We start from the raw sequence: 19755 nt of genomic DNA on the forward strand, positions 1-19755 counted from the left end.
TGGTCTTGGTATTTTCTTTCCTGACGTTTCGCCAGCAGCTGTGGCCGGCATCTTCAGAGGAGTAGCCCTGAAGGACATTATTTCTACTTTAATCACTTGAATTTATTATTATTTATTTCTACTTTCATCATCATCATCAGCATCATCATTATTAATTTCTACTTTAATCATTATTTCTACTTTAATCACTTAAATTTATTATTATTTATTTCTACTTTAATCATCATCATCATCATCATTATTATCAATTTCTACTTTAATCATTATTTCTACTTTAATTTATTATTTATCGATTTAATTACATATCTCATGGTCTTAAAAACTAAGCGGATCCTTATTCCTACTTTAACCCCTTGCATTAGCTCAAAACGTAACCTATGAGACTTCCCAAATTAAATTCACTGATACGATATGCTGCCCAAGCCTCCCATCCTCCCACAAATTCCCTGTTCCCTTTCTGATTTACTAATGCTGGCACCGGCGCGCCTTGACCGTCCGCCCTCCCTGCCATCCGCTCGCCAAGGGGCGTCGCGGCTCCGGCGACACCCCGCTCCGCTGGAGCTCCGGGCGCGCTCCGCCTCCCCGCGGCCGCCAGGGGCCGCTGCAGGCCGGGGCGGCGGCGGAGGCGGCGCCGGCGGGCGGGCGGAGCGCTCGGGAGCGCCCCTAGCGAGCGAGCGCGGGAGCGGCGCGGCGCGGCTGGCCTGGCCGAGGAGGGATGGCGGTGTCTCGGCAGCTGGCCATCCGCCTGGCCTACGCGGCCGCCGGCGCCCTCTCCGGCCTGGCCGCCTTCCTGGCCTGGAACCTGGCGCCCGGCTTGCGGCAGCCTTGCACCGCCGCCGCCGGCGGGCTCTCCGGTAAGGGGCCCCGGGGGCCTCCAGGGTGCAGCCGGGTGCATTGGCAAGCAGCTGGGTGGTTGGGTGCATCGGCAAGCAGCTGGGGGGGTGGGGTGCATTGGCAAGCAGCTGGGTGGTTGGGTGCATCGGCAAGCAGCTGGGGGGGGGTACATTGGCAAGCAGCTGGGTGGGTGCATTGACAAGTGGGTGGGTGGGTGGTTGGGTGCATTGGCAAGCAGCTGGGTGGGTGGGTGCATTGGCAAGCAGCTGGGTGGTTGGGTGCATTGGCAAGCAGCTGGGTGGGTGGGTGGTGGGGTGCATCGGCAAGCAGCTGGGGGGGTGGGTACATTGGCAAGCAGCTGGGTGGGTGCATTGGCAAGTGGGTGGGTGGGTGGTTGGGTGCATTGGCAAGCAGCTGGGTGGTTGGGTGCATTGGCAGGTGGGTGGGTGCATTGGCAAGCTGCTGGGTGGTTGGGTGCATTGGCAAGCAGCTGGGTCGTTGGGTGCATTGGCAAGCCGCGGTTTTTCATGCCCCCTCCCCCGCGGCCCCGATCCTACCCGGCGGCCGCCCCGCTCCGGCCCCCATCCCTTTTACTCCGGTTGCCGCCGGCTCGGAGCAAAAGGACCTGCTCTCCGGCGCGGCGGGTCGCGTTTCCGGCGCAACTACCGCGCCCTGGTTGTTTACTAGGAGGTGCTGCTCTGAACCCCTGCGGTTGCGAGGCGCTGCGAAGAGGAACGCACGAAGCTGCCTTGTGCTGAATCAAACCCTTGGTTCATCCAAGTCAGTATTGTCTACTCAGACTGGCAGCGGCTGTCCTGGGTCTCAGGCAGGGGTCTTTCACATCGCCTACTTGCCTGGTCCCTTGAACTGGAGATGCCGGGGATTGAACCAGGGACCTTCTGCATGTCGAGCAGATGCTCTACCACTGAGCCGTGGTCGACCAAGGGTCTGATTCGATAGACCAAGGGTCTGATTCAGTGTAAGGCAACTTCATGGGGATAGGCCGTGGCTCAGTGGTAGAGCATCTGCTTGGCATGCAGAGGGTCCCAGGTTTCATCCCCGGCATCTCCAGTTCAAGGGACTAGGCAAGTAGGTGATGGGAAAGACCTCTGCCTGAGACCCTGGAGAGCCGCTGCCGGTCTGAGTAGACAGTACTGACTTTAATGGACCAAGGGTCTGATTCAGTATAAGGCTGCTTCGTGTGTTTGTGTGTGTCCCCTGCCTGTGGCCAGTGGGGACCTGGCAACCCTACTATCAACTCATTTGACTGTGATGAGGGACAAATGCCTTTAAAGAAAAAATTGCAAATAAAGTCATGAAGTAAGTTTCTAGGCCTTAATGCTTCTCCAAAGCCACCGGTTTTGGTGGTATACTAGCAGCTAGACCGTATGAAACTGCCTTATACAGCCGTTGGCCTATCAAGATGAGTCTTGTTTACTCTGACTGGCAGCAGTTTTCCAGGGACTTTCCTATCACCTGCTACCTGATCCTTTTAACTGGAGATGCTGGGGATTGAACCTGGCACCTTCAAGCAGATGCTTACTCATGGCTGCAGCCCTGCCCTATAACCCACTGGTTGCCAACCTTTTTTCACTTGCCCTTGGCAGCCCCTTTCTCAAAGAAGAAGAGTTGGTTTTTATATGCCGACTTTCTCTGCCACTCAAGGGAGAATCAAACGGGCTTACAATCATTTCTATAAATTGTACCTCTCGTATTACCAATATGTTTGTAATTAATATAGTCGCTGCTGTTTCAAATGCCTTTTCTCGCCATTATTCAGGTTTTTTTCCGCAGACCCCTAAATGTCCTGGTTTGTACCCCTGGGGGTATGTGTAGCCCAGGTTGGGAACCTCTACTATAGCCCAGCTGCTGTCCAGTTAAAGAAAACTTCCTTGCCTTGCTGCCTAAAAATGATGGCTAATGACAAGCCCACCTTAAAGCATAATGACGGGTTTTTTTGTGTGAACTTTGTAGTGTGTCTAAAAGAAATCTGAATGCATGTTAAAAGTCTAAAGGCCCCCTTTGAAACAAAATCTTCCACAAATTAACTGCAGTTTTTAAAATGGCTCTGCTGTGTTCTTAGTGGCATATGGTGCGAACTAATTATAGTTAACTAGAGAAGGAAATTAAGTGTTTGGAGAATCCATCCATCAACTTTAAAAGCCATTTCAGAAGCTACGTTTCGGTTGCGCGTCCACGCTCGCTAGCGTTGTAAGAGATGGGGGTTTGTAAGCCCTTTTGGCTGCCTGCTTGAAATCTGAGTGTTGTTACGTGTTGCATGCACCTGTTGAATATTTACCTCTGGCCTGCTTAAATGAGGTCCTGCGTGTGTAGTGGAAGAGTGTGCCCAGCTTTGTACAAAAAGCATCGTTAAATTGTGGAACTCCCTGCTCCAGGATGTGGTGATGGCTGCCAACTTGGAAGGCTTGAAGAGGAGAGTGGACATGTTCATGGAGGAGAGGGCTATTCATGGCTACTAGTAAAAATTGATACTAGTCATGATGCATCCCTGTTCTCTCCAGGATCAGAGGAGCATGCCAAATATATTAGATGCCGTGGAACAGAGGCAGGACAACGCTGCTGCAGTCGTCTTGCTTGTGGGCTTCCTGGAGGCACCTGGTTGGCCACTGTGTGAACAGACTGCTGGACCTGATGGACCTTGGTCTGATCCATCATGGCTTTTCTTATGTTCTCTCCAGCATCAGAGCCAGCCTAATATATTAGGTGCTGTGGGACACACGCAGGATAATGCTGCTGCAGTCATCTTGCTTGTGGGCTTCCTAGAGACACCTGGTTGGCCTTTGTGTGAACAGACAGCTGGACTTGATGGACCTTGGTCTGATCCAACATGGCCTTTCTCATGTTCTTATTTATTCAGGTAGGGGGCAAGTGCAGTGGAGGGGGGACCAGTAGCCAGCACTAATATGGGCGGTGGCGAATTAGGCTTGGCGGGGAAGATCTCTATGGGGGGAAGGGACCCCTTGGGGGATGGGATTTCCCTTCCCCACTTGTCCCCTGCAGGTTCCCCGCTTGGCAAAGGGAGGGACTTTGTCCCACTTGGAGGCACAATTGCAGTGAGGATAAAACCTTCCTTTTACTACAGACGCTTAGTAGGCCAGCCCCTACTAAGAATCACTAAGGATAAGAATCACACGGTCCCCCGTGTGTACATGTGGGTGCGCGCGGTCTGTTTTGATAAGCCCCGCTCACAGGTGCATAGAATCCTCCCCAATGTCTCATAACGTGCTGTCCCACCCATTGCAATGACGGGTACTTTACTAGCTGAGAACCACATTTTCTTTCCAGCTATTTTTTGGGAATGAAGAAGAAGAAGAGTTGTTTTTTATATGCCAACTTGCTCTACCACTTAAGGAAGAATCAAACCGGCTTATAATCACCTTCCCCGCCCCGCAACAGACACTCTGTGAGGTAGGCGGGGCTGAGAGAGCTCTGACCAGCCCATGGTCACCCAGCTGGCTTCATGTGGAGGACTGGGGAAACCAATCCAGTTCACCAGATTAGCCTCCGCTGCTCATGTGCGGGGAATCAAACCCGGTTCCCCCGATCAGAGTCCACCGCTCCAAACCACTGCTCTTAACCACTACGCCACACTGAAGCGGCTAAAGATTCTTCCAAAAGTACAGGCCAAGGGGTTTCCAAGTGGGAAGCAGTGCCAAATTCTGAGGTTGGGATTTTGTGGTTGGATTTCTTGCCGAAATCGTATCCAGTCCAGCCAGTTTAAAACTGGTTTGAGTTTGTAAGGTGCCCTTGCAGTTAAAGACGCACTCATGTCAGAGCAAGACAACATCTTTCCGCAGAATGTTGGTTTGGCTTACCAGCACCAACAGGCAAAGAAGGTATGGAGTTAAAAAATAAGGCCGAGGCCCGTGGTGCAAAATAGGTAATAAGATTTATTTATGACTCAGGATATAAATGAGGAAATTGAAATTGTTGAAGACTTTCTATCCCTTGGCTCCATCATCAACCAAAAGGGAGACTGCAGCCAAGAAATCAGAAGGAGATTGAGGCTGGGAAGGGCAGCCAGAAGGAGCTAGAAAAGATTCTGAAGTGTAAGGATGTGTCACTGGCCACCAAGATCAAGTTAATTCATGCCATCATATTCCCTATTACTACGTATGGGTGTGAAAGCAGGACATTGAAGAAAGCTGACAGGAAGAAAGTAGATCCCTTTGAAATGTGGTGCTGAAGGAGAGTTACGGATACCCTGGACTGCCAACAAAACAAATCAGTGGGTTCTAGATCAAACCAAGCCTGAACTGACCCTAGAAGCTAAAATGACTAAACTGAGGCTATCGTATTTTGGTCACATGATGAGAAGACAAGAGTCACTGGCAAAGACAGTCGTGCTAGGAAAAGTTGAGGGCAGCAGGAAAAGAGGAAGACCCAGCAAGAGATGGATTGATTCAATAAAGGAAGCCACAGCCCTGGGTTTGCAAGATCTGAGCAAGGCTGTCAAAGATAGGACCCTTTGGAGGACTTTGATTCGTAGGGTCGCCATGTGTCAGAAGCGACTTGATGGCCCTTAACACAGACACATTCCCTATGCGTTTCGCCCAAGGGGCTTCTTCAGCAGAGTCTGAGTTTACATTACTCAGTTTACATTACTGAGTTTACACAAATAAATATTTGGTTACAATTTTACAAACCAAACACTATATTAAAAGTCAGAATATAAGCTGTATCGTATACATAAAAAAACCTGCCAGAGCTTATTCATCCTTGAGATTGTACGGAGGAGAAAGAAAAGAAAAAAATAAGAGATAAAATACAGCTGTATAGCACGTAACAGTTTTTAGCTCAAACTTAAAAAAAACTTATTTGTGCCAAAATGGGTGTTAAAAAGGTAAAGGTAGTCCCCCGTTGAAGCACCGGGTCATTCCTGACCCATGGGGTGACGTCACATCCCGACGTTTTCTAGGGAGACTTTTGTTTATGGGGTGGTTTGCCAGTGCCTTCCCCAGTCTTCTTCCCTTTACCCCCAGCAAGCTGGATCCTCATTTTACCGACCTCGGAAGGATTGAAGGCTGAGTCAACCTTGAGCCGGCTACCTGAAACCAACTTCCGTCAGGATCGAACTCAGGTTGTGAGCAGAGCTTTTGACTGCAGTACTGCAGCTTACCACTCTGCGCCACGGGGCTCTTAAAAAATGGGTGTTACCAACCTGTAATTGTGGCAGTAGTCCTTTAAATGTCTCTAAACTCAGTAATGCAATTATATATTATATATTACAGATTCCCCTGAAGAAACCCCTTGGGCAAAACGTGTAGGAATTTCTATTCTGAGTAATAAAAAATATTTTTACCTATGTTGCACCATTGGCCTTGGCCTTATTTTTAATTCCTTTTACTGGTGCATCCCTTTTGTTTCAGTGTGGTGTAGTGGTTGAGAATGGTGGACTCTGATCTGGATTCCCCACTCCTCCACATGAGCAGCGGAGGCTAATCTGGTGAACTGGATTTGTTTCCCCACTCCTCCACATGAAGCCAGCTGGGTGACCTTGGGCTAGTCGCACTCTCTCAGCCCCACCTCCCTCACAGGGTGTCTATTGTGGGGAGGGGAAGGGAAGGTGATTGTAAGCCGTTTTGATTCTTCCTTAAGTGGTAGAGAAAGTCGGCAAATAAAAAACTCTTCTTCTTCCCCTTCTCCTCCTCCTCCTCCTCTTCCATAAATTACATAGAAAATTACAATAAAACCAGGGTTCATTTTGTTCCATGATTTTATGGGGAGCAGAGGAAGTTGTCCTTTAATTCATTTTGAAATCAGGGAAACCGTGATCATTTCAGACGAGCACGTGGCTATGGGAGCATAATGTTTTTCATGCTGTTTGCTTGTTCACGTGGTGGTCCCCCCACCCCAATCTCTCTTTGCAGAGCCCTATTTGATAGGAGGGTGGAAATTCAGGAGGGTGGAAGCCAGAGGCGTGATTCCTGGAATGAAAACCGTCAGCACAGACCTTGAGAGGGAACGTTGTGTGATGGTTACCTTACTCTTAAGAGGCTTTGTTTTTTGCTATATTTAAGCCGTGCGGCGGGTTGGGTCTGTCGGATAAAGCGAGGCTTTGGATTACAAGGGCCTGTTGCTAAGCCAAGTAGATAGTGTAGTGGTTAAGAGCGGTGGTTTGGAGCGGTGGACTCTGATCTGGAGGACCGGGTTTGGTTCCTCACTCCTCCGCATGAGCTGCGGAGGCTGATCTGGTGAACTGGATTTGTTTCCCCACTCCAACACATGAAGCCAGCTGGGTGACCTTGGGCTAGTCGCACTCTCTCAGCCCTACCTCCCTCACAGGGTGTCTGTTGTGGGGAGGGGAAGGGAAGGCGACTGTAAGCCAGTTAGATTCTTTCTTAAGTGGCAGAGAAAGTCGGCACGTAAAAACCAACTCTTATTATGACTGTTATTTTTGTGTGACAAATCAGCAACCACTTGGGCCTTTGCCGATGTCTGTTATCTCATTCTAGCATGCAGAAAAAGGAATTATGTGTGTGCGTGTTGTGCAGAACGACTGTACTTTGGAGCAGCCGGGCTGAACCAGCCAAGCGTTTTGTGTGTGCTGGACCTGGAAGAAACAGATCCATTCAGCTGCCCTGTTGTTTCTAGCAATTGTTTGTTTTTCGCCCAGGAGGAAGGGGGACAGGACAGAGGTTTGTCAGCAGGGTGGACAGAAACCAAACTTGGACTAGCTAGAACAGTGGTTCCCAACCTTTTTTTGACCAGGGACCACTAGGACTTTTTTGTTCGGTGCAGGGACCCCAAGGTTCAAAATAAAAATTCTGAGAATTTGAAAATAAACTTTAATCATAACTGTTAGTTAAACATTAAACTTAGAATAATATTTGAATATATATTTTTATAATAGAGAACTTTTAATTGAAAATATTAATTTATTATGGGTTTATAACTTTGTTTCGCGGACCTTAATTTAGTTCTCGTGGACCCCTGGGGGTCCACGGACCCCTGGTTGGGAACCAGTGAGCTAGAGGGAAAGGGCCATCTTTGGCACACAAGAGTCACAAGCTGTGGAGTTTGATGGTGGTGGGAAAGGAGGCCTAGAACCTGTTTCAAACAGCACCGCATTTCCCTCCACCTTTTCCCGCGGCACTTTCCCCCCCGCCCAGCTTTTTTAACATTCTGATATGTAAGTGGTGCTGCTATAGCGCGAATCTTAAAACACTGGGGGGAAAGAACGTGCCATGGGGAAAGGTGCGGAAAAAATTGTCCATTTGGAAGTGCTCCAGACGGTTCGAACCGCACACTGGAGCGATTCAGAAGCGCAAGGAAAAACCGAAAACAGGAGAGAAAGCAGTTTTCATTTTTAAAAAGTCCGACACCCCCTTCCCCCGCGGGATGCCAATGAGATGCAAGCGGCTTTGTCTGGACAGGTTAAAAAAAAAAAATACACGTTAAGAGCCAGGAGACAAAACGGTTGTGCCTGAATTGGCACAAAAGATCGATTAGCAATCCACTGCTCAAACGGAATATAAGGACCGTTTGAAAAGGGCTTTAATTTCCAAAAGGCCTCAGCCCCAGGCTTTAAATAGTAGTATTTGGTCTACAAGCCCTGCCCCCTAATGCCGGACATTTGGGGAGGGGGTTGTGGTTACTTACAGAAATTAACTCTACATATGCTCCGGAACTATGCTGTTGTTATTTCTTTTGGGTCGGAGTTGAGTCCTGGCATTGAAACCAGCTTCTGCCTGGGTCCTGGTGAATCCTGGCCTGGAATAAAGGGTCTACCTTTCTCTCGTTTCTTCCCTTGCATTGATTTTGAGCACTGCCTCTTTTTTTCCCACTGGGCAGAAGCAGAAGATAGTTATATAAAAGCCTTTTTGGGAAAGGGGCGATCCTAAATCCACCAAGGGCCCTGGTTTGCTGACTCCGCAGTGCTTAAAGAACTGAGCTGAGAGGGGATCTTCTGTCCAAGTGGAATCAGGCTCGCTTCACTTAAAGACGTGAATTGTGTGGGTAAGGTGTGGTCGCGTCGCAGATGGTGGGTTACCATTGCCTTCCTCTGCATCGCGACCCAGGGCTTCCTTGGTGGTCTCCCATCCAAATGCTAACCAGGGCCGACCCTGCTTAGCTTCCGTGCAAGTCATGAATGTGTCCTGGCTAAATCCCAATCCTAACTAAACGACTTTCCCCTTGATCTGTGCTTATGCTTGCAAAAGCAGCTTGGAAACCTTGTGGCTGTTGAGGTGTGGGGGATATCAGTTCGGAGGCTTTTTTCCAATGGGAATTGCTTCTCTAAACTTGAGCGCCTACCTGTCTTTGAGCGTCTAGTAAATGTCTGCCCTGGTTTTGTGGTTTCATTTGTGGTAATGGGGAAGGTACAGAGGTTCTACAGGTCTCGCGGTACTAACAGCACTTTTTACATTCGTTTGCTTTTGTTCTCTTACATGTTACTACCTGTATGTTTCTGGACAGGCTCTTCTCTGTTTTTCCCCAGCCTTCTGAATTACGGGAGAGGACCTTTTCTGTGGTGGCCCCCTATTTGTGGTGCTACCTACTTTTAGGTTGCCAGAATGTCTGTTTTACCCAGGCCTTTAACTGAGGGATGTGCATATTAGGGAACCGACCCTTCTCTTTTTTAGAGCCAGCAGGCCGGTGCCGCTGAATTTTAAATGGTTGGGGTGGGGCATAGTTCCGTTTTAATAGTTTATTTATTTGCTTAATTCGTTTATTGCTCTCCTGTCACATTGACACGCAAGGCAATTACCGATTGCGAAAATGACCAGACTCCTAGAAAACAACAAAGTTAGAAAACAGCCGGTGGTAAATAATATGTACAACAAAGTGTAATAAAACTGGATTACAAAATTAGAGAACAATGAAATATAAACAATAGGATACATTCAATAAATAATACAAAGCAGGAAATAAATTGTCTAAGTTTGCAGATGTTAAAATGACAATCCTGTTCCTTTAATAAGGATGGGCTATTGCTTTGCTTACTGCAGTGGCTTTCCAAACTTTTTGAAATGAGCTTCTTCTAACCCAACTTTTTGGGACCTCTCTGCGAAGAAACCCCAGTAACTCTTTCCCCCTCCACAACATAAAATGCAAGAATCTCACCTCAGTCAGTGAACAGGTCTACTTTTTAGTGTCTCATTTTCTAGTCTTTATAAATGTGTGGCATTCTATTTCCCACATTATGCAGAGGCAAACCCAGATTTGCCTTCAGGCCTCTCCGACTTTCCTCTGCCGGCTAACTTTGTTCCACCCGGAGACTGAGCCCTATGAGAAAAGGCTGAGGGACTTGGGAATGTTTAGTCTGGAGAAGAGGAGGTTGAAGAGGGACGTGATGGCTCTCTTTAAGTATCTGAAGGGCTGCCACTTAGAGGAGGGCAGGCAGCTTTTCCTGTTGGCAGCAGAGGATAGGACTTGCAATAATCACAGAGTTGGAAGGGACCACCAGGGTCATCTAGTCCGACCCCCTGCACAATGCAGGAAATTCCAAACTACCTCCCCCCCTCGCACCCCCAGTGACCCATACTTCATGCCCAGAAGATGGCCAAGGTGCCCACCCTCTCATGATATGCCTAATGGTTTTAAATTACTGGCAGAAAGGTACCAACTGGATATTAGTGGGGGAAATTACAGTAAGGGTTGTTCAATAGTGGAATTGGCTACCTGGGGGGGTGAGCTCCCCCTCACTGGCAGTCTTCAAGCAGCGGCTGGACGAACACTTGTCAGAGATGCTCTAGGCTGATCCTGCATTGAGCAGGGGGTTGGACTAGATGGCCTGCATGGACCCTTCCACCTCTATGATTTCATGATTCCACCTCTGGGCATACTGACCTCCCTGCAAGAGAATCAGAACCAAGTGTTTGATCATTACCCAGTTTGAGAACCACGGGTTTAACGTCCCTTACTGGCTCTTCTCACGACCTGAGTTCGATCCCAACGGAAGTTGGTTTCAGGTAGCCAGCTCAAGGTTGACTCAGCCTTCCGAGGTCGGTAAAACGAGTACCCAGCTTGCTGGGGGGTAAAGGGAAGACGACTGGGGAAGGCGATGGCAAACCACCCCTTGAACAAAGTCTGCCAAGTAAACGTCGGGATGTGACGTCACCCCATGGCTCAGGAATGACCCGGTGCTTGCACAGGGGACCTTTACTTTTTTACCTTTACTGACTTATTATGGTTAAGCTGCCTTGTGAACCTGCCTGGGTTAAGAATTGTGAGAGAGTTTTTGTTGTTAGATAAATTTGTCAACTTGCCTGCGTGAATCAGCTCTGACTGTAACTGAGGGTGGTGCAATGACGCTAATAGGAAACACAACCTATTTGATTATCCAGGGTATGCTATATACATGCCAGTTATTTTTTTGTTCGTAGAGATGAGAGAAAGAAGGGCTTGGTGAGAACATTGTATGCAATAAAAATATGGATCTATCAATATGACAAGTATTTATCACTTGAACTAGTTGATAAAGACCCACATGTGTTTGTCACATAGGAAGTTAATCCACTAAACCAGCGTGGTGTAGTGGTTAAGAATGGTGGTTTGGAGCAGTGGACTCTGATCTGGATTTGAGTCCCCCACTCCTCCACATGAGTGGTGGAGGCTAATCTGGTGAACTGGATTGGTTTTCCTACTCCTACACACGAAGCCAGCTGGGTGACCTTGGGCTAGTCACAGCTCTCTCAGCCCCATCTACCTCACAGGGTGTCTGTTATGGGAAGGGGAAGGGAAGGTGATTGTAAGCCGGTTCGATTCTCCCTTAAGTGGCATTCTCCCTTAAGTCGGCATATAAAAACCAACTCTTCTTCTTCTTCTTCTCCTTTGCCTTCTTCAGTGGTGCAAATGTACTACACATTACATGTCACAGCTTAACCTCAGACTAAAAATGCTGATTAAGTACCATCAGCACCATGTACTATAAAGCAATAAATCTGGAAATATCTTTCATAGAAGCCTTCTCATTAAAAATGTTGCCAGTCAGGCAACGAATCAGAAGGATTCTTGATATCTGCGTCTACATGCTAGAAATGTGAAGGTTTCTTGAAGCATCTACATATATTATGCACAAAGCCAAATCAAAACCAGTAGATCCATTTCTGTGTGTGGAATCGAACAACGTCCTCACTAGACCAGAGAAATATTCTGAAGAAGATAAACGTCGAAACATGCTTGTTATTCCGGATTAATTTATTATGTTCCAAGCACATTCTTGGTGAACTAGTTAAGCGATAAATATTCATCATATTGCTAGAATTATTGTGTATATTTATCGCATACATTGAGGGTAACTTTGCTCAGCTTCTAGAACAGTGGTTCCCAAAGTGGGCGCCTCCCTGGGGGGATCACCTAGGGGGGCACTAAGAGGCAAGGGGACAGCTAGAGGTGGGCCCCCTTCAACTTTGTTGGTCTCTAATTTACACTAGATCATTCTGTGGAAACATGCTGGCAAATTTGATGGAAACTATCAGACTTTCCCCCCCAGACTTTGAAGATCTGGTACCACCGGATCAAGTCCATCCGTTCTGTTAAATAAATTTCAACTCAAAAGTTTTGATTTGTTTTTGAATAGATGCGCAATTAACGGATGCAGTTTTGAAATGTGACTGTTCTTATCTTCTGTGTGTCGTGCAAACCCCTATTTTGAATTATGTTTTTTATAGGATAGGGTAGGGGGCGCTGGGGCTGAGTTTGTGGAACCAAGGGGGCGGTGGCCCGAAAAGTTTGGGAGCTGTTGTTCTAGAATGGAGCACTGCCAATATAATTCCTCCGGCACCATGTAGACCTGAGGCACGAATGATTTGGGATTGGGAAGGTTTTGCAGTCGCAGTGTCCGCAACAAATACTGGGTGTAATTTGTCACGGGGTTATTTGGCATGTGAGGGCTACTGGGAGGTCAGAAGCAGCCATGGTCACGTTGCAAAGTTCAATCCGTTTGCCCAGCTCTCTCTCTCTCTGTTTTTTGCTTTGGGTTTTTTTTTTCTTGCTGTGTCATTTGGAAGAGTTCCTTTCCAAAGAGTTCCCACTTCTGCTGAGTCATGGTGTTCTGAAAGTGCCGCATCAGGTGGGGGGGGGGGGGCTCGTGGTCTTGAGTCAGCGTCTTTTAAGAGCCGGTAAACAGACCGCATGTTTCCTGCTGAAAAGACCAGCTTAGGAAAGAAAGGGAGACACTGGCTTCCCCTCCCCTTCTAAACTTTATTTTGCGAAGTCATTCAATAGTTTGCATTTCTGCAGAACTTCCCCTTTTCTGTAGCTTAGAAAAGCACTTTCAGAGTTCCTAGCTTGGGTTGTTGTTGTTTTTTTAAAAAAAAATGCTTGTAGAAAGTCTCTTGTCTTGTTCAGCTACAGTTCTTTTGAACATAAGAACATAAGGAAAGCCCTGCTGGATCAGACCAAGGCCCATCAAGTCCAGCAGTCTGTTCACACAGTGGCCAACCAGGTGCCTCTAGGAAGCCCCCAAACAAGCAGCATTGTCCTGCCTGTGTTCCACAGCACCTAATATAATAGGCATGCTCCTCTGATACTGGAGAGAATAGGTATGCATCATGACTAGTATCCATTTTGACTAGTAGCCATGGATAGCCCTCTCCTCCATGAACATCTCCCCTCTTCAAGCCTTCCAAGCTGGCAGCCATCACCACATCTGAGGCAGGGAGTTCCACAACTCAGGACCTCATCTTGGAGTGGGTGTAAATGGTCAAGGCAAGTCACAACCACGTATTTTCCTCCACCTTGTGGTTGATCCTGTTCCTGTCTTATAGATTGGGGGGGGGGGGGGAGAGAGAATTACAGTTGAGCATAAAGGTGTCTTTCCGGATCCATCTTGTTAAGTTTGTTGGCAATCTCAGTACATTATCCAGGAGGGATGCTGTTTTAACATCACTTTCATAGAGATTGGTGACCCTTTAAGGATGGTATTCATAAGCAGGTGCATCAAGGGAATAAATGAATGTCTCCTACTCTCTTCCCCTGAATGCTTCATATCGCTTCCTATGGCGGCTAATCAGTCCAATGCCCCCCCAACAGCTTGCAACAGCCTCATTCACCACCAGATGGCACCCTTCCTCCCCTGTTCACCATAGTTGAACACACATGAACACATGAAGCTGCCTTATACTGAATCAGACCCTTGGTCCATCAAAGTCAGTATGGTTTATTCAGACCGGCAGCAGCTCTCCAGGGTCTCAGGTAGAGGTCTTTCACATCACCTACTTGCCTAGTCCCTTTAACTGGAGATGCCAGGGATGAAACCTGGGACCCTCTGCATGCCAAGCAGATGCTCTACCACTGAGCCACAGCCCCTCCCCTTTTGTGATGGAGGGTACTACCTGATATTAAACAAAACACATTTTCAAATGTTAATTTGTATGTGGAATTTTTTGTGAGTCAGGATAATACTGGCCTACCTTAAAGTGTCAGTGTATGAATTATGAAAAGGTAATCTATGAGAAATGCTTTGGATGCTTGGTAACATTTTATAAAAATATTAATAAATGTGCACACACACATATTTAATAATCAATTACTGTTAATAATAATGCTTTAATATGTATGCCACCAACAATATTGGCAACTGTCACGGCAGACTACTGTTTAGAGTTCTACAGAAGTTCAGCAATAGATCGTATGGGTTGAATTCACTTTCAGTGCCTATCATAGTCTTTGCCTGTCCTCCTCACTAGTAGAAGAAATTATGCGAAACATGCAAATTAGGAAAATTGACACAAATTGGCCAAAGATGCAGAGTCCATGCTTGCTTGGCAAAGAGTCTGAAATACACACTTATTTACCGGCATGTGTGCGCGCATACCACACGCATCTCGCTTCTGCCAGCAAGGAAACTTTACAGAAATGCAGAAAGATAAAACTAGAATTAACCTGCCTTGCTGACTGCAGAATTTTGGTGGCCCTTGAGAGTGGATGTCCTCACTTCCCCCCCCTTAACCTGGAAGAGACCAGCCCTGCCGTTCACAAGTTAGAGTGGACACGTGTACAATCTGTGTACAGCGCACATTTCGTTCTTCGTTAGACATACGTCGAGTAATTCTTATCTTACCTTCGTTGAATGAAGAGTTGAACCCCTGGTGGGTCCTGGTTCCTGCTTTCATTTGTTGAGTGAACACACGTTGGCTCTTTCGTTCATGGTCTCTTATATTCAATGGAGTATAGAGTTTTAATGAAGTTTTAAAGTATGCTTTAACTGATGTTATATTAAGTGTTGTTGTAACCCGCTCTGAGCCCTGCTTGCTGGGAATGAGGGTGGGCTGTAAATGTGAAATAATAAATAAATAAATTGCTAGGATTTTTTTATTTTTTAAAAAAATCTTTTTGTGGTATTTGCAGGTAAGCTCTGGGGCTTTGGTCCGACTCCTTACAGACTCTCTGGGGAGCCAGCGTGGTGTAGTGGTTAAGAGCGCTGGTATGGAGCGGTGGACTCTGATCTGGAGAATAGGGATTGATTCCCCGCTCCTCCACATGAGCGGCGGAGGCTAATCTGGCATACCAGGTTGGTTTCCTCACTCCTCCACATGAACCCAGCTGGGTGACATTGGGCTAGTCATACTCTCTCAGCCCCACCTACCTCACAGGGTGTCTGTTGTGGGGAGGGGAAGGGAAGGTGATTGTAAGCCAGTTTGATTCTTCCTTAAGTGGCAGAGAAATTCGGCATATAAAAACCAACTCTTCCTCTCTCTTTTTGCGCAAACAGGTGTGCTGGCGCTCTGGGCTCTCATCACGCATGTGATGTACGTGCAGGATTACTGGAGGACCTGGCTGAAGGGCCTGAAGTTCTTTCTCATCGTTGGCATTCTCTTCTGCATCCTCGCCCTGGTGGGGTTCTGCACGTTCCTGGCACTGGCCATCACACAGCATCAGTGTAAGTATGAGGTTGCTTTGGCCTTTTTAGGTGGGGACGTTTCACCGCGGCCACCCCCGCTGACTGCTTCGGGGCTCCCTTTGGATTATGCACGCCTTTTCTGCCCGTCAGAGGTCGCCTCGCCCTCCCCGTGCGTTTTGCCCGCGTTTTCCAGATTCTGGCTAAAACGGCATCCGGAAAACACGGGCAAAACACGCAGGGAGAGTGAGGCGACCTCTTTTTTTATATATATACAACATTTTTATTATTTTCCCAAAATTATTAATCACAGGGTTTAACAAACATATAAACAGTAAGAAGCATTAACAGACAGGTAGCTTTGTTAAAAATATAATATATAATCAAAATTTGGACTTCTCCTACATCTCCCTACATCTTACAATAAATTGGTAATCTCTTTTGCATAAATTTCTAATCCTAGTACTAATGTTAATGTTTATTAATCTCTTTATCATTATATTTACCGTAGCAGAACAAAAAAAAGGATTTTTATAATTTATAATATCATATAAAGGAGAGATTAAAAAAAAGTAAAAAGAAAAGAAAAAGAAATAGTAAATCTCCCTACAAATAAATGGATTAGTATAATAAAAAGCATTTAATTGTTTCCATTAAAAATTAATTGTTTTATAAATCCTCCATTTCTCCCTAACACTCATTTAACATATATTGTTTTTCTAGTAAATTGATGTCATATGTAATTCTATTTCCATTATAGCCAATCCTTTTAACCAGTGCTTTTCAGTGCTCCCGGTAGGAAGGCTCAGATGTAGCAAGTGGTCCAAAGGGAGGGGGAGATTCAGCCTCTGCAACAGGGGTGCCCAACCTTTTTGAGCCCGCGGGCACATTTGGAATTCTGACACGGCATGGCGGGCGCAGCAACAAAATAGCTGCCCCCAAATGGTTGCTGCAGGAGGCGGGGCCAGCCACCAAATGATTGCCACAGCTTCACGGCAGTAACACGGTGTAAATCCTTGTGTTGTGGTGGCAGCTGCCGCCAAAGCAACATTAAAAAAAAAAAATCTGCACAGCCAACCAGCAGCCTTGCTGGGCAAAAGCCCTACCTGGCCCTACCTACTTCCGAAAAACACTTGGCGGGTGCAAGAAAAGGTGTCGGCAGGCACCACGTTGGAGACCCCTGCTCTATAATAATGGGATTCTGTTTGTATGAGTGAGGTTCTAGGTTAGGTCTCCAGCTGGAGGGAGCAGAGCTGGGAAGGAGGATAGCGAAAAGACTGTGTAGGGTTTTGGCTCTTCAGGGTAGAGCATGTACTTTGCATGCAGAAGGCCCCGGCTCAGTCCCCGGCATCTCCCGTTAAAAGGATCGGGTGTCAGGAAAGAAGCTTCGCTTAGAGCTGCTGGCAGTCTGAATGAGCAGCACTGATCTGGATAGAACGAGGATTTCACTTGATACAAGGAAGCTTTGCTCGTTCATTATCAAGGTGTGGCTCATGGGTGGAATGTCTGCTTTTGCATGCGGAAGGTCCCAAGTTCAGTCCCTGCTATCTTCAATTAAGAGGATCAGGTGACGAGAAAGGCCTCGGCGCAAAACCCCGGAGAGCCGCTGCCAGTCACAGTAGACAGTAATGCCCGTGAGAGATCAACGGTCTGACTTGGCACCATTCACCGTTTGAAGGATCCCTCCTAATAAATCGATGGCTTGCTTTTATTTACTTAGTTTCTCCCATGCTTTTCTCACTGAGACTCACAGTGGATTAGAGTTATAAAACATGTATAATGCATGCAATTAATAATGCAATAAAACTGGATTTTAGAAATTAAAGAGCAGTGACATTGAAATGGTATAATGCAGGGGCGTCAAACTCAATTGTTATGAGGGCCAGATATGACATAAATGTCACTTGGTTGAACCAGGCCATGCCTCGCCAATCTGGATCAGGATTGGGGAGGGGGTGCCTGCCTTGGGTGCCTCATGGGCCAGATAAGAGCTTTCAAGGGGGCGGATCTGGCCCCTGGGCCTTATGTTTGACACACCTGGTATAATGTGTCTCATAACCTGGATCTTACCATTGAGCCGAAAAAACTGAATTTGACCATTAGAGAATGCAAAAGTTAAGATTGTAGATCAGGGGTATCAAACTCATTTGTCACGAGGGCCGGATATGACATAAATGTCACTTGGTTGGGCCAGACCATGCCTAACCAGCCCAGATTGGGAACAGGGAGGGGTGGCTGCCTCAGCTGCCTCGTGGGCCAGATAAAAGCTCTCAAGGGGCCAGATCCGGCTTCCGGGCTGTATGTTTGACACCCCTGCTGTAGAATACATCCAGTAAACAATTTTATTATTTACTGTATAGCCCACCCCCTTTTTGCACTGAGACTCCAGGCAGATTTCACTGCGTAATACAATGCCGTCAAACAGCATGAGACATCTAATAAACAATGCAATCAGACTAGGATTACAAAAAAAATAGAAACAGTGCAAATAAAGTATATGTCAAGAAATGCAGATAATGGATTTACCGACATAGAAAACAGTGCCATAAGAGCAGGATAAGACGCACAAGAAACATAGTTTGCAGAATGACAGAAGTGTGGGAGACTTCATGAGGAAGGGGGTGGGAGGAAGCTGGCTGAAAAAATTCACAGGCCATTAAATGAAAACCTTAACAGTGTATGCCCTTCTGGCAGAATTCTGTTCTACTACTTCCCTTTATGAAATGTGTCTTTCAACCAGTACTTACCTTGGAAACAAAATAGGTTGAAATAGACCCCCTGGAGAGTTCCACAAATGAGAAGAGTTTTCCAACAGAGGAGTGGGAATTTCCCACCTTCCCCTCCCACGACAGACCCAAATATTCCCCCGCTGGTTGTTCCTGGAGAAAGGGGACTCCCAGGAACTGCTTGAGGGGACAGGGAGTCAGAGGTCTGCAATGGAAAGGAAGAACCCCCCCTTTTTCAGTAGAAATCCTCCATGGGATTCTGTGTGTGTAAAGTGCCATCAAGTTGCAGCCTACTGACGGCGACCCTATAGGGCAGGGGTGTCAAATATCCGGCCCGCGGGCCAGATCCAGTCCCTTGAGAGCTCTTATTCGGCCCACAAGCAAACTGAAGCAGCCACACATACACACCCATTCTCGATCTTGGCTGGCGAGGCATGGCCTGGCCCAACCAAGTGACATTTATGTCATATCTGGCCCTCGTAACGAATGAGTTCAACACCCCTGCCATAGGGTTTTCAAGGCAAGAGGCGTTCAGAGGTGGTTTGCCGTTGCCTGCCTCTGCGTGGACTTCCTTGGAGGTCTCCTATCCAAGTACTAACTAGGGCCCAACCTTCTCAGCTTCTGAGATCTGATGAGATCAGGCTAGAGCCATGAGATCTAGCTGTGGTGTATTTGTGTGACCAATTCATGGAGGGTTAATGTTGGTGGCCACTATGGGGAAAGTGGCCGGTGTTCAGGGGCTGTGGAGTGGTAGTGCCTAGCAACAGAGGTTGTACTGTCCTACCGTGGTATCTCACTATGTCTGTTCCTTCCCTTTAGCCTTGACGGATCCAAAGAGTTACTACCTGTCTTGCATCTGGAGCCTCCTCTCCTTCAAGTGGGCCTTCCTCCTCTGCTTATATTCTTTCCGGTACAGAAACGAGTTTGCGGACATCAGCATTCTTAGTGACTTCTAAGACCCGGACTTCGATCCCGCCAAGGGGATGTGCGTGTTAGGGGGCCACTGGACAATTTGAGCGAGCGCTCAGACCCCTGCGCCGGCAGGCAGGAAGCCCACAAGAGGTCGAAAGCAGGAACCTGTCCCACCTCTGCTTGCCCGTTTGCCGGTTTCACTTGGAAGGGGGGGGGCTTTCTCCTCTACCGCTTTTATCCAGCCGCTTGCTGCTCGGCCGCTTCCATCCATCTTGTCTGCATTACCTTTTGCGAGAGTCACGTCCTTGTTTTGAGGGACGGTGCGAGAGTTCTGTCTCCTCGCACACAGTGAAAACCAGGATCCTGATTCAAGACCGCTTAGGCCTAGCGTGTATATCAGTGTGTGTATTTCTGTCCCTCATTTTTTTTGTGTGTGTGTGTGTGTGTGAAGCTGTGGTTTAATTTGGGAAGGCTGAA

General features: G+C 47.3%; 1 protein-coding gene across 1 annotated transcript; it reads left to right on the plus strand.

The window, feature by feature from the left end:
- Positions 1-715: 715 nt before the first annotated feature.
- SLC48A1 (solute carrier family 48 member 1) lies at positions 716-19369 on the plus strand. The gene is made up of 3 exons (XM_056867126.1): positions 716-854; positions 15515-15682; positions 19186-19369. The coding sequence occupies exons 1-3, from the start codon at positions 716-718 to the stop codon at positions 19320-19322; spliced, it is 444 nt and encodes a 147-aa protein (XP_056723104.1). The 3' UTR covers positions 19323-19369.
- The last annotated feature ends 386 nt before the right edge of the window (positions 19370-19755 follow it).

Source organism: Euleptes europaea, chromosome 1 (genome assembly GCF_029931775.1).
Source record: "Euleptes europaea isolate rEulEur1 chromosome 1, rEulEur1.hap1, whole genome shotgun sequence".
In the NCBI taxonomy this organism is placed as follows: domain Eukaryota; kingdom Metazoa; phylum Chordata; class Lepidosauria; order Squamata; family Sphaerodactylidae; genus Euleptes; species Euleptes europaea.

Bases quoted from the DNA above. Each gene is read 5' to 3' on its own strand.
- SLC48A1 (XM_056867126.1), top strand. From the start codon at position 716: ATGGCGGTGTCTCGGCAGCTGGCCATCCGCCTGGCCTACGCGGCCGCC. The intron at 855-15,514 runs GTAAGGGGCCCC...TTGCGCAAACAG, and splicing joins CGCCGCCGGCGGGCTCTCCG to GTGTGCTGGCGCTCTGGGCT. The intron at 15,683-19,185 runs GTAAGTATGAGG...CCTTCCCTTTAG, and splicing joins GGCCATCACACAGCATCAGT to CCTTGACGGATCCAAAGAGT.